General features: G+C 34.9%; 1 protein-coding gene across 3 annotated transcripts in view; it reads right to left on the bottom strand.

The window, feature by feature from the left end:
- Positions 1 to 2,604: 2,604 nt before the first annotated feature.
- Positions 2,605 to 16,163, bottom strand: part of csf1ra (colony stimulating factor 1 receptor, a) — a 39,743-nt gene continuing 26,184 nt past the window's right edge. For 2 of the 3 annotated variants that reach the window (XM_073921583.1, XM_021481056.3), the window contains exons 17-22: positions 13,671 to 13,777; positions 13,448 to 13,570; positions 12,990 to 13,101; positions 10,204 to 10,303; positions 3,993 to 4,101; positions 2,608 to 3,325 (exon numbers count right to left, since the gene is read on the bottom strand). In XM_073921583.1, the coding sequence (XP_073777684.1) occupies positions 3,164 to 3,325; positions 3,993 to 4,101; positions 10,204 to 10,303; positions 12,990 to 13,101; positions 13,448 to 13,570; positions 13,671 to 13,777 (713 nt within the window). In that variant the 3' untranslated portion in view covers positions 2,608 to 3,163. 3 annotated transcript variants of the gene reach the window in all.

Here is a 16,163-nt window from a genome sequence, read left to right on the forward strand (position 1 = left end):
GTTTGTTTCCGGTGACTGGAGAAGAAGTGCATGTAAAGTGGAAGTGAAACATGCAGCGTTTGCACATATAAACGCTGAACAAGCTGCTTTCCAAACATCCATGACGGAGAAGTTCAAGTAACAAAACACAAAAAGACATTAGTTTGCCAAAAAAAGCACATTCGGCCACACAGATTGGAGCTTCTGGTTGTCCACTTACGCATTTGGTGGGGAAGTGAAACCGGATGTTTTTTTAAACATGCCTTTACTTTGTTTTCCAGCATATCTAAAAATTTATAAATCAGGGTTAACTTATTCGAGATGTAAAATGTCTCATGATACTTTTTAAATATATATTTGTAATATCCCGGACGAGCCCCCCCTAAAATCAAATAATAATCTTGCAATATAGAGGGTCATATAGAAAGAGATTACGTAACGTAAATAAAAATGAGTGAACTATATTAATAATTAAGATCACACTTCATTTTAAGGTACAATTGTCACTATTAACCGTTCACTAAGACTTTTAGCTCAATTAACTCCATATTTGCTGCTTATTATTAGTTAAGTTAGTAGTTGGGTTTACGGCAGGCTTAGGGATGTATAAAAAAAGATATGTAAAAATTCATAAATCAGGATTACTTTATTTGAGATGTAAAATGTCTCATGATACTTTGAAAGAATTTTAAAAAAATTCCCGGACGAGCCCCCAAAATCATTTTAAATCTTTGCACATAGAGGGTCATATACAAAGAGATTACATTACGTAGATAAAAATGAGTGAACTATATAAATAATTAAGATCACACTTTATTTTAGGGTACAAATGTCACTATTAACATACCATTAACTAAAACTTTTAGCTCAATTAACTCGGTAACTAGTTATTAAGGTAGTAGTTAAGTTCAAGGCAAGATTAGGGATGTAGAATAAGATGTTTAAAAAAAATAAATAAATCAGGTTTCATATATTTGAAATGTAAAATGTCTCATGATACTTTTTAAAGAACATTTAAAAATGTAGATCCCTGACGAGCCCCCCAAAACGATGTTATAACCTTGCATATAGAAGGTGATATAGAAAGCGATTATGTAATGCAAATATAAATGAGTGAACTATATAAATAATTAGGATAACATTTCATTTTACATTACATTAACTAAGACTTTTAGCTCAATTAACTCTTAATTTGCTGCTCATTAATAGGTGGTAGTTGGGTTTAGGACAGGATTTGGGATGTAGAATAAGATATATAAAAGTGTAAAAATAAGGATTAATTTATTTGAGATGTATATCTGTATATTGATTCTCTCTCTCTCTCTCTCTCTCTCTCTCTCTCTCTCTCTCTCTCTCTCTCATATATATATATATATATATATATATATATATATATATATATATATATATATATATATATATATATATATACATACACACACACACACACACACACACACACACACACACACACATATATATATATATATATATATATATATATATATATATATATATATATATATATATATTTTTTTTTTTTTTTTTTTTTTTTTTTTTTGTATCCCGGACGAGCCCCCTTAAAATCAAGTTACAACCTTGCATATAGAGGGTCATATTCAAAGAGATTACATTACGTAAATATAAATGTGGATTATGTAAATAATTAAGATCACACTTTATTTTAAGGAACAATTGTCATTATTAACAAACCATTAACTAAGACTTTTAGCTAAATAAACTCCAAATTTTCTGCTTATTAATAGTTAGGGGAGTATTTATATATATATATGTACCGGACGAGCCCCCCAAAATGATGCTATAACCTTGCAAATAGAAGGTGATATAGAAAGATATTACCTAAAGTAAACATAAATGAGTGAACTATATACATAATTAAGACTTTATTTTACATTAAGACTTAATTTTACTAAGACTTTTAGCTTAATTAACCCTTAATTTGCTGCTCATTAATAGGATGTAGTTGGGTTTAGGGCAGGATTCAGGATATATATATATATATATATATATATATATATATATATATATATATATATATATATATATATATATATATATAYACACACACACACACACACACACACACACACACACACACACACACACAYAYACACACACACACACACACACACACACACACACACACACACACACACACACACACACACACACACACACACACACACACATACATACATACATACATACATATATATATATATATATATATATATATATATATATATATATATATATATATATATATATATATATATATATATACATATATATATATATATATATATATATATATATATATATATATATATATACATATATATATATATATATATATATATATATATATATATATATATATATATATATATATATATATGTGTGTGTGTGTGTGTGTGTGTGTGTGTGTGTGTGTGTGTGTTTATATCCTGGACGAGCCCCCTTAAAATCAAGTTACATATAGAGGGTCATATACAAAGACATTACTAAGAGATTACGTAAATATAAATGTGGATTATGTAAATAATTAAGATCACACTTTTATAATTATATAAGATCAAACTTTATTTTTAGGTTCAATTTTTGCTATTCAGACTTAGCTCAATAAACTCCTTATTTGCTGCCAGTTAATAATGATTAAAGTTGGGTTTAGACTGGGCAGGATTACAGATGTACAATAAGATCATACTTTATAAGTACTAATAAACAGCCAATATTTCATTAATAAGCTGGTAATAAGGCCGTAGTTAATACTGGGAATTGGTTCTTAAATGAAAGTGTTACCTTAATTAATCTGGAAAATTCAAGCCGATGGTGTCAGAAAATACATTGAATTAAAAAACACAAGACTTCTTGTGTAAAATGTTAAAATACTTCTTATTAAAATAAGATTTCATGAATTGATTTGACTCATTACAGTAAATATCTCTTGATTTGAGAACATTTAGATATTTGTACTGGAAAACAAGGAATACTAGAGTTGAAAAGACTTCTTCAGGACTGTTTACGAGATATAAATCACCCAGAACCAGCATGTGAAATCACCCAGTGAGTGTATACGAGGACAGACAGAACGAATGCTGGCTTTACGTGTGTGTCTGCAGCTGTTGTGCTGTTAGTTACTTGGTTGATTAGTTCTAGACGCTCAACAGAACTGGTAGTTGTTGGGCTTCATGAGCGGCTGGTCCTCTTCTTCCTGGTCACATGATGTCTCGAATGACTCGTCTTCATGCTTCACGGGGTCACATGACTCCAGCTGCTGCTCGGCTTCAGCTTCAGTCGGGATGTTCTTGTACTCCTGAGTGTCCTGTGAAGGATTAAAACAGGATATGAGTCACGTGTTACTCACAGACACCGGACTGGGTTGAAAATAACACTCTTTCTGTGGAGTACATCATTAAATAGCTGAATGCCTCCTTAATTGTAAGTCTCTGTGGACAAAAGCTCCTGCTCAATGACTAAAATGACATCCTCAGTGTAATAACCTGCTGGAAAATCCAGCTTAAACCAGCCTAGGCTGGTTAGCTGGTTTTAGCTGGTTGACCAGGCTGGTTTTAGAGGGGTTTTGGCCACTTCCAGGCTGGTTTCCAGCCATTTCCAGCCTGGTCTTAGCTGGTCAGGCTGGAAAATGACCAGCCAAATCCAGCAAAAAACCAGCTTGACCAGCCTGGTTTAAGCTGGATATAGCTGGTTTTGGCTGGACTCCCAGCTTGGCTAGGCTGGTCAAGCTGGTTTTAGCTGGTCATCTCCCAGCCTGACCAGCTAAAACCAGGCTGGAAATGGCTGGAAACCAGCCTGGAAGTGGCCAAAACCCCTCTAAAACCAGCCTGGTTGACCAGCTAAAATCAGCCAACCAGCCTAGACTGGTTTAAGCTGGATTTTTCAGCAGGGTATTCATAACAATTACTAAGTTATTGTAGATAATAAGTAGGTCTGAGCTTGACGGTGTTTTTGAGTGCGGGTTTTGAGTTTACCTGTTGCTCGGATGTTTCTCCCAGCATCCTCTGGATCATCTGGCTGATCTTGCTGAATGTGGGTCTCTCAGCGGCGTCCAGGTTCCAGCACATCTTCATGATCGTGTACCTGTGCGCACAAACAAAGCCTTAATCGGATTTACACCAATAAAAATACATAAGATACTGCATTCACTGTCGGTTTGTGTTAATTATCTTTACATTGTGTCTATAGACGGCTTTCTAAGTGAAGCAAACCTCTTCAAAGGTTACAGAAAAAAGCTCAAATGCAAGTACAAAATCAAGTTGCTAGAGCTGCCGACTGTAGTATTGGTTACCTAGCAACCAACAGCAAACAAAACTGAGACCTTAGGCGACATCTAATGTAAATATCTATGCTATTTTTGTCTATTGGAAGGAATACGTCAATAAAGCCGCCATTTTGGTACAGGGTAGCACTCCTTTGAAATTAATGTGGGACCAAGGTGCAGCGGAGCAATGGCCATCAGCTGCTAGCCACATCAAGATAAACTGGCGCTCTAGGCAAATGATGATCATGCTGCCCTCAACCAGAAAGTGACAAGTTCGCCAAGTGAAGAACAGGGGGGAAGCATTCGGGGGTCCTGCGGATGAAAGTGAGGACAGGGGGAGAACGCGCCAACCCTGCACACTCTTTCTCTTCAACCATAAATAGCTCTTTTGCACAAAATCTTGCACAATATTATTCTGTCTTATGTAAACTTACTTGTATAGTCTGTCTTATGCTTCGTTCACATTAGACGTGTCAAGCACGATTGATTTACATGTTAAGTCAATGCAAAGGTGCAAATAGAAATCCTGCGGCGCAATACCCTCGAATGAGGCAACGCGAATGACGTAATTCACACGATTAAATCAGTTTTGCGCATCTGACGTGAATCGCTTGAGTTGAAAAACTTCAGCAGACATTCGAGCTGCGTTAACCAATCAGGAGCTTTCTCTTGTAGGGGAGTGATTAGGAAGTAGCGCCTGTTGTTGGTGTCTCGGGGGGACGAAATGTTCACTCGTCTATTTACGCGAAACTAGTTTCGAGAGGATCACGTGCTTATGATTGCTGCAGCTGGTCCCGCATTATTCATATTATGATTCACCAATCAGAATCTCCACACAGAGATGCCAACTGGCCCAGCTGGGACACGAACCAGCAACCTGCTTGCTGTAAGGTGACAGTGATAGCCAATGTGCCACCCTCAACTTTTTCAATATACATAAAAAAAATAAGTAAATATATATTATAAACAATAGGAAACACTGTGAAAAATATCTTATATAAGTTCACATTAGAGCTGCACAATCAATCGTTAAAGGGTTGTGATCTTGATTCGACCCCCTAAACGATCTTAATCCAGCATTTCTACGATTCTGGCAATCATATTTTCAAGTTCAGGAGAGAAGAAAAGGCGGCTGCACGAGTCTTTTCATTGTTTTACACACGATGCTCAGTGAGATTGACACCTCTAAATGATGTTGAATATGTCACATACTGTATTCACAAGCTATAATTTACCTACAAATGTCAATATTGTCTTAATATAATGATGTTTTCGCGAACGGGAAATCACACGTGATGTGAGTGCTGACCGTGAGCTGTTATCACAGAGAGGGCGCGCGCGCTCTACTTAATGATAGACGCGCGCACGTCTTCTTTAGTGAACAGAACCTGCATATGTTGCGAGTAACAGGTAATACAGTTGTAAATAATATTCAGTTTGTGAGTGATCGTTTGGGAGCCGCGCGCGGAGTATGAACAAGCACTTAGCAGTCAGAAAGAAACCGAAAGTGTGGACTTTATTTAAATGATCGTATCACATTTTAGAGTTATGATTACGACAAGCATGTGATATGTTTTTTTTTTTTTTCATATCGAACACACAGTTGTGCATGAAAATAAATGTTTACAATGTCTGAATAACTACTCTAGCCTATATATTGTTGAATATAATCTGATAATGGCAAATGTCTGATTTTACCAGTGAATAAAATTGTCTAATATGACAGATTGCAAGCATATATCTCAAACATAATAATTCAACATCAGAATTATTATAAGTAGAATAGAATTATTTATAGAAACCAGTAGACCTACACATAATATTATTATCGATGTTGTGCCATGTTTGTTTTTACCATACCTTTATTTTACATCTACAGAACAGTGAGAAAAATCGTGACCTTTATTTTAAGAAAAAAATCACGATTCTCATTTTAGCCAGAATCGTTCAGCTCTAGTACACATTAAGCACATCCACTGTTAAATAAAGTGCAATCTATTTTTTCTGTGACAAATTTTCAAAGTGAAACCCACACATGAAAGTTTTTTTTTATTGCTTTGAGACTCAAAGAGTTGATGGCAGCGTAACTAAACGCTTGTTTTTAGGTCACATTGTGTTTTGCACGCAGCTCTACTGCTGTGAATCTAAATATACAATCACATCATCTCTCCATGAGAACATCAGCTCAATCAATTCTCTTCACTTCTGTTTCATAACTCTGTTATAACCATGTTTTAACTCTTCAGAGTTGTTTCAAAGTTATGAAAAATGCTGTTTACATATTTTGATACTGAATATGTAGAGCACAAACCAGTCTTATGTCACACAGGTATATTTTTCAGCAATAACCAACAATATATAAGCAATAGTATGCACCAAAATGATGGATTTTTTATATTTAATTTTATATTAAAAATTTATATTAAAAATCATTTTAATATTTAGTATGTCTTGCACATTTTCACTTGCAAATAATTAAAAAGTTTATTTTATGAGTATTTTTCTGCATTTCTAAGCACTTCAATATTTCATTTTTTTTTTAATCTCAGATTCAAAATGATTAAAATAAGTATATCTCAACCAAAACTTTTCCATTCTACTAAACTATACATCAGTGAAAAGCTTATTAGTTCAGTTCTCAGATGCTGATTATGTGGTTCAGGGTCACATATTAAATGATCTACTCTGTAACAGTATTGTTAACCCTTGCAGAAAGATCATTTAATAATCTCTGAAACTACTTTTAACGCCATGCAAATATATTTAAAGAATGTAATTTTTCTACTGATTTATTTGCATATTATTATGATAATTATTAATATTTTGAATTAGCTTTGATTGTATAATTTAAGTTTAAATTCTCTCAGTATTTTGTTTTTTACATTTTTATTATTATAGGTTTTTGCTTATAAAAGCCTTTCACAAAACATTAATTTAGCTTGAGTTATTTTATTTTTAAACTAATACAATAATTCGTAATATTTTGAGTAGGCGTTTATATTTTAAATTTAGTACTCTTGTTACAATTTTTCACTTGTATTTGTATATTAAGGGCAGCACGGTGGCGCAATGGCTAGCACAGGGGTGCTCAATCCTGTACCTGGAGATCTACCTTCCTGCAGATTTCAGTTGCTACCCATATCAAACACACCTGCCTGTAATTATCAAGTGGTGTTCAGGTCCTAATTAATTGGTTCAGGTGTGTTTGATATGGGTAGCAACTGAAATCTGCTGGAAGGTAGACCTCCAGGTACAGGATTGAGCACCCCTGGGCTAGTACAATCGCCTCACAGCATGAAGATCGTGGTTCGACCCCAGCTGGGTCAGTTGGCATTTCTGTGTGGAGTTTGCATGTTCTCCCCGTGGGTTTCCTCCAGGTGCTTCGGTTTCCCCCACAGGTCCAAAGACATGGGGTACAGGGCTGCATCCTAAACCGCATACTTCCATACTATATAGCACGATAAAATCAGTATGTGAGCCGAGTAGTATGTCCGAATTGATAGAATTCAAAAATCAGTATGCGAGAAGTACCAAGATGACTTACTACTTCCGGCGAGATTCTGGAGTGCGCATCCCATGCATGCTGCGCTATCCCATGATGCCCCGCGAGCGAATTCATGAATGGGAGTAAAGCAACTCAACTGACGCGGGTGAGTCACGAGACCAAAATGGCGGTTGTAGTACGTACGAATTCCATTCATACTTTAAAGAACGTACTTTTCCAACGGCCGAGTAGTACGTTTAAAATTTAAATACAGTACCTACTGAGTAGTAGGCAGTTTCGGACGCAGCCCAGGTGAATTGGGTAAGCTAAATTGTCAGTGGCGTATGAGGGTGAACAAGTGTGTATGGATGTTTCCCAGCGATGGGTTGCAGCTGAAAGGGCATCCGCTGCGTAAAACATATGCTGGATAAGTTGGCGGTTCATTCCGCTGTGGCGACCCCTAATTAATAAAGGGACTAATCCGAACAGAAAATGAATGAACGAATTTGTATACTGACTTATATTTGTGATTCAAGTTATTTTTTCTTGTTTATTTATGGTTTTGAATTGGATGATGGCACTTTAATCTTTCTTCCAACAACTTTCAACCTTGAAAAGGAACTTTTACTGACATTTTTAATAGTATAAAGTGATATATTGTCTGGGTCGAAGTTGTGAATTATGATAAACCGCCAGTGCATGTTCTGTTATTTTACAGACTTATTTCTCAATGTATTAATTATTTCTTATACATTATATTATTTCAAACTACTATTGTGTCAATTATTAAACTGCATTTTCACAGTATGTCTGATAATATTTTTTCTTCTGGAGAAAGTCTTATTTGTTTTATTTCGGCTAGAATAAAAGCAGTTTTTTAATTTTTAAAACACCATTTTAAGGACAAAATTATTAGACCCTTTAAGCTATATTTTTTCAATAGTCTACAGAACAAACCATCATTATACAATAACTTGCCTAATTACCCTAACCTGCCTAGTTAACCTAATTAACCTAGTTCAGCCTTTAAATGTCTCTTTAAGCTGTATAGAAGTGTCTTGAAAAATATCTAGTCAAATATTATTTACTGTCATCATGACAAAGATAAAATAAATCAGTTATTAGAAATGACTTATTAAAACTATTATGATTAGAAATGTGTTGAAACAATCTGCTCTCCGTTAAACAGAAATTGGGGAAATAAATATACAGGGGGGCTAAAAATTCAGGGGGTCTAATAATTCTGACCTCAAATATGTATATGTATATATATATATATACACCTACAGACCGTATTTTTTATAAATAACACATTTTTACTTTTACATGCAATACATAGATATTTTGTACATCTAATATTTATGTTTTATTCATAACATCTAGTTAACAGTATGCTGGTGTACAGTAAAGAGTCAGACGGCGTGGCTAAAGCTGAGAGGATGAGTGTGAAATGTGTGGAAAATCCAGGCCTGGCAGTGGGATCATGTGTTTAACAAGCAGAACTGAAGAGCTGTTCAAATAAAGGGCAGAGACGCAGATGTGAGTCACAGACAGATGCGGAAAATCACACTCTTTTTCTCTTCTTTTTTAGGTTTTGTTTAGAGTTTAACTAATTGTTTTTGCGTTTTGCCGTTTCCATTAAAGAGACAGTTCACTCCAAAATGACAATTCACTCCCAGTTTAATCACCGTCAGTGAATTATTATTATTATTATTATTATTGTTATTATTATTATTATTATTATTATTATTATTATTATTATTAATATTATTATTATTATTATTATTATTATTATTATTACTATTATTATTATTATTATTATTATTATTATTATTATCATTATCATTATTATTATTATTATTATTATTACTATTATTATTATTATTATTATTATTATTATTATTATTATTATTATTATTAATTGTTATTATTATTAATTATTGTTATTAATTATTATTATATGTTTTTTTTTCTGTTGAACACAAAAGATATACAGTATTTTGTGTGTTGGTAAGCAAACGTTTGGCTCAGTGGTTAGCACTGTGTTTGCATGTTCTCCCCATGTTTGCATGTGTTTCCTCCAGGTGCTCTGCTTTCCTCCACAGTCCAAACACAGGCGCTATAGGTGAATTGGGTAGGCTAAATTGGCCGTAGTGTATGAGTGTGTGTGTGTGTGAATGTGACAGTGTATGGGTGTTTCATAGTACTGGCTTGCGGCTGGAAGGGGATCTGCTACGTAAAACATATGCTGGAATAGTTGGCGGTTCATTCTGCTGTTGCAACCCCTGATAAATAAGGGACTAAGCCGAAGGAAAATGAATGACTAATAATGCACATTGTTGTTAGATATTTGACATTGCTACAAATTTGCATTGTATTGTATTATTATCGCTATCATTTTAAATGGTGGTAAATATTCCTAATAAAGATTCCTTACATCTCTGGAGGAGCGAAGTCAGGTCTGGACATCTGATAGCCACACTTGATCATTTTGTAAAACTTTGAGTCCACCAGGATGTTTGGATACGGACTCTTTCCTGCAGAAACATACGTTTTAGATATTTGATGTTCATCATGTTCAAAGCAAAAGCACAGAGAATCAAACAGAGGCTCATTCTGAAAACGTAGCCCCGTATACATTTTTGGAGATCGTGAATTATGGAGCCAGAGGTACTTATGGCTGCATTCCGTCTTAAAAACTAATGCTACGGGGCGGTATGACGTCGTTGCTTTTCGTGTTTAGCAGCTAACGGATTATGTCCATGAGGACGGCTTTCCCACTGTTACAAGTTAGTCCAGTGGCCTGCCGCGTACGTCGGTGGACTTGAGATGCAGAGCGGAGTTGACCATGACAATGGTGTTCGAATCTGGTGAAGAATGGTTCCAGAAAGCAGGTAAAACAAAAACAGAAGCCACGAAATTAAATAAAGTAGTAAATAATGAGAATAATGAGAGAATGTGGTAAAATCTAAAAGTGTGGTGAAAAATCAGGCGGAATGTTCTGGATTCTGGATTGTTTTTCGAAACAATATCGGTTGGGTTTAGGGAAGGAGGAAGGTGGAGGATCGGTTAGTCGGTCAGTCACTCAGCCGAAAGCAGTCTCTGGTGTAAATAGCAGGCGTGAACGGCACTCGCGAGAGAAATTTGAGATCTCAAAAAGCGTACACAGTGGCCTCTGATGGATTTGCAAAAAACCTAGCTCCTGGGACATATTTCGTGCTCTCCAGAAATGTATATAGGGGTATGTAATTCGAATGAGCCTGGCTTGAGAGAATCATATCAACTTCTGTATATCAGCATCAGCCAGCACAAAGGAACACATGACTGTCTTTATCTTTTACACTGATTTTGCATTTCGAACCATGCAATCTGCTTTTTGCTCAAATTTGAGTGCAAATAATGTTTGGAAAAAAAACAAAAAGACATTTTATGTTTTACTCTGACCTCAGCTGAATTCAAAATAATTCACAAAAAAGCATAACAATGCATTACAAAGCATTTTTAATGTTAATAAAGTTTTATTTAATGTCAATAAAATGTTAATACTATTTGCACACAAATCCCCCAATTTATTATTATTATTATAGTAAAATTATTATTTTTATTAGATTTTATTATTATATTCTTAACTCAAATCATACATCTAAAACGTTTTATTAATTTGTTTTGTTAATTAAACCAAAATGATTAATACCAACATTAAATAAACAAAACTGAAAATCCATTGAAAATTCAAAATGCATTCATACTAGCCAACAGTAATTTACTTGCTTTTGAAATGAATAATACAAGTCTAAATAATTTATTAAAAAAAGCATTACATTACGTATTAACAACATGAATATTTCTCACACAAATAAAAAAATAATTTTTTTTTGATTATATTTAAAACTTAAAACACCATCTTAAACTGCATGATTATTTTGCTTTGTTAATTACATAGACATTATTAAAAAATATACCAGCATACAAACTAAAAACTACACAAAAAATATTTTTCAACAGTAATATACTAATATATTAATGTGAGCACATGATTTGATTATTTTTCAAAAATTGCATTGGACAACTATTTTCTTAAAAACTTTATGCACCCCCCAAATTTTATTTTATTACCAGTATTGCTAGTAAATAATAAAAAAATACATTTCATAATAAAATTAACATGCAACTATATATTACAGTAAAAATATACAGTGATTATATCATTTTCTTCTGATAAAAGCATTTGCAAATGCTTCAAACATTACATTTTGTGTTTTTAAAAAAATATTTAAAAGAAAATATAAAATATTAGGGCTTTCAATTTCACAATTATTATTATATTTGTGAAATTGAGAGCCCTAATAATTTTTATAACATATAACATATTAATTAAATTATTAATAATATTATTAATTATATTATTATTACTATCATTATTATCATTATTATAAAAATAAATTGAAAATGAATTCAAAATAATCCACTAAAAAGCACTACAAAAGCATTAACAACATTAATATTTTTCACACAAATTACAAAAAAATTAACAAAATCTGGATTATTATATTTAAAACTTAAACCACATATCTTAAAACTGCATGATTAATTTGCTTTGTTAATTAATTTTTTAAAATTACGCTGGTATAAAAACTAAAAATGACACAAAAACATTTCTAAAACTGAAAATTTTAACTCCAAATGTAAAAATATATTCATGCTAGCCTACAGTAATATTAGTATGAGCACATGATTTGATTTTTTTAAATTGCATTGAACAACACCCCCCGCCATTTATTTTTATGACCAGTGTTGCTAAAAAAATTTAATAATTACTTTCATATAAAAATTAACATAAAATTACCTCTGATAAAAGCATTTGTCAAATGCTTAACAATTCAACTTGCATCCAATGGTATTATTAATACAATTTTTTACGCATAACAACTTGTACAATCTCATTCAAATGAAGGTGTGTGTTTTTAAGAAAGCCCCTCTCGCAAAAATAACCATCATTGATGCAAGAGCAGAATATACAAAGAGGAACAAATAACATAATACAAAATTCCACTATGCGCCACTAATTCAAGAAAATACAGCACAGGAATTGTCATGTGACTGCGTTGGCCCATTCAGCAGCATCTTTACATGCATGGAAATGAGAAGCAGACAAACCTTTCTGACAACTCAAAAAACTAAATCAGAGCTTCTTTAACCTTTGCTGTTGTGTTCCTGACTCACCCAGTGAGAAAATCTCCCACAGCATGATCCCGTAAGACCAGACGTCACTCTGAACCGTATAAACACACTCGAAAATGCTCTCTGGAGCCATCCACTTCACTGGGAGACGAGCCTGAAAACACACACACACACACACACACACATACATATGACACTGAACCACAAAACCAGTATGATGCTGCATGCATGTCATGATTTTGCCAAGTATGATGCAATCCTGGATTAACATCTATGTTGATCCTGGAACATCGAAATTTTGAAAATGTAATCCATAACTATTCCTTACAACAAAACTGTAAAATATTCTCAAAATCAGAGGTGGATAACAGTTGGACAACAATCATGTAGAAGTGCGTAAATCGGACTATCTGATCAAAGGGAAGGTTGCAATGGCAGCGCCCTCTCTTACGTAAAGACTAAGGTTAATATGAATATTAATGTGGTGTTAGTTTCCTCACGTTTCCTTTGACTACGTAGTTGGAGTCGTTCATGATGTCTCGAGCCAGTCCGAAGTCACAGATTTTGGCCACTCGGCTGTTGGTGAGCAGAACGTTTCTGGCCGCCACGTCTCGGTGGATGCACTGCAGATTCAGCACAGTCAGTCCATCAGTAACACTGATCAGCATCATGTAACTTCCCTCACTCGGCCGTAAAGCTGTTGCTTTTATTTCAGAGACTCACATTTTTAGCAGCGAGGAAGTCCAGTCCCTGCGCCACCTGAGAGGAGAATCTGAGTAAATCATCCATGTCCAGCGGCCACGAGTCCTCCTGACACTCCGACGAAGAATCTGGAGAACGTTAAAATATAAAATTGATAACGTGTGCTGTGTGTTTGTATACAGCTATGGAAAATATGACCAACGCACTATAAAATAAAACCAGTTTCTCTGGATAAATAAGACCAATGCACTTTAAAGAGCCCATATTATGGGTTTTTGAAAATGCCCTTCCATGTAGTGTGTAACACAGCTCTAAGTGAAGTAAGATATCCAGCTAAGGCTTCAATCTGTAAGAGTACAGTGTTTAAAACTGTTGATTCAGCTATAAAAGAGTCGACTCATAGTGCTTCAGACGAGTCGTCTTGATAACGAGTTATTTGAAGTGATTCACATGCACGCGCGAACCCAGGAGATTTGAAACCTGTGGCCCCGCCCTCTAACACAGAAACCCACACACACAAACATGCCGTCGGTCGATTGAAGTCACACTGCAGATAAATATTACCGAGTCTCTACCCAAAGATAAAACTTCAGCATAAGCCCAACCTTGAGCAGTTGGAAACTACTGGAAACTACATGCTACAAAGAATACTTTGTTTGTTAAAGGAAGGATCAGTAAAGAGTAATGATCGACATGTCAGGACATGGATCGGTTTCTTCCTCCATTTCTCAAGTGTAAGTACGTGCGATTAAAGTTGCTGCCTCGTTTACTCTAGCTTGCAAATGTATTTAGTTGTGATTTGTTACTTGTAACCGCGTGTACTGTATCAGGTTAACTCGCTATATTCTCATATCGCGTGCAAAGCCACGTTAAAAACGCAAAGCGTGCCGCTTTGTTTACGTTCCGTGAAGGAGGGTAATGTGTGTGTGTGTGTGCGTTTTGTCGTCAGGAGGAGGATTATGTGTGTGTGTGTGCGCGCGCGCGTGTGTGTGTGTGTGTGCGCGCGAGGACGAGGACAATATGTGTGTGTGTGTGTCTGTGAAAAGAGCAGTGTGACAAGCTAGGAGATCTCCTCGCCAGTTCTTGGAGTTTTTGCTCAATAAAATAGTTAGTCGTCTGTATTTACATTCATCCACTGGCAGGTAAACTCCACGCCTTACACTATCGAGTGTGTATGCACTGTGACTATTTCTATATTGTTGATTAGCTGCTGTGCATTTCACTCTGTCTCTCGGTGAAGGCAGTCAGTGTCAACCAATCGCAACAGACTGTCATCGGTCCAATCAGCACAGATTAGCTTCTCGCTAACGAGGGGTTTGGGAACAAATAAATCACTGTACGATTCATACGGGAGTCGCTGGGATAATTACGTAAAAATAAATGCAGATTATGAGACCATGAAAGTGTTTTTTGACCTTGCATGCATATTAGACTGTTGTTGTAGACCCTTACAACCAACACATGACCCTATTTCATGTATAATATGGGCTCTTTAAAATGATATCAGTTTCTCTGGATAAATATGACCAACGCACTTTAAAATAAAATCAGTTTCTCTGGATTTACTGCTGATGATATTTCTTCTAAATTTAATCTAAAAAAAATTAAATTGTTGAATTGTTGTATTTATTTTTTATCACAATAATTGAAAAATATGGTATTTTAACCACCTGTCATTAGCCCCTTTCACACAGTGATACCGGTAAATATCCGGAAAATTTCCGGAACGACTTTACCGGTATATTCAAAAAAGCGCTGTTCACACAGGCGAGGACGTTACGGAAATTTTCCGGAAAAGAGCGTTCACACATCCATTCCAAAATACCGGTAAATTCTGACATCATTCACCACAAATGAGCTTTAAACGGCTGCGCTTGTATTTGTAAACATTTGACTAAATTACAAACTCTGTGGATGATCAATATTGTGAACAACTTTCGCAGGATCACTTCAGATGTTCATAATATGTGCGTATGCACTATGCAGGCGCTCATAGGCGCACGCAAAGCTTGAAGGTAAACAAACAACGGCTTATCATAAGCATCTCATCGATGATTATTTACACAGTTGGCATTAAGAAGAACATATAAACGTGATCTGACTAACTTCTAGCAGCTAAATGTGTCTGGAAAAATATTCAAAGGCTTTTATCCTCACAAACCGCGCGGACGTAAATGCGTCTGACTGTTGTGATTGGCTAAAGCAGACGTCTCACGTCAGCACGTTCTAGACGTGCACGCGCTTATTACGGCAATCTTCCTTCTGCATTCACACAGCGCAGCATTCCGGCTAATTACTGGTAATGTTACAACTTCTCTTTCCGGAAAATAGCCAGAACGAATTTACCGTTATTTTCAAAAAGGACCTGTTCACACATACAACCTTTCCGGAAAATTGCCGGCAATTTTCCGGAAAGGTCTGTATGTGTGAAAGGGGCTATTGTCTTGAACAAAATACAATTTTTTATTAGCAATTTGGAAGAAATATTATTAGTATGTTTTTTAAAACTGGGAA

The sequence above is a fragment of the Danio rerio genome, chromosome 14 (assembly GCF_049306965.1).
Source record: "Danio rerio strain Tuebingen ecotype United States chromosome 14, GRCz12tu, whole genome shotgun sequence".
NCBI lineage: Eukaryota > Metazoa > Chordata > Actinopteri > Cypriniformes > Danionidae > Danio > Danio rerio.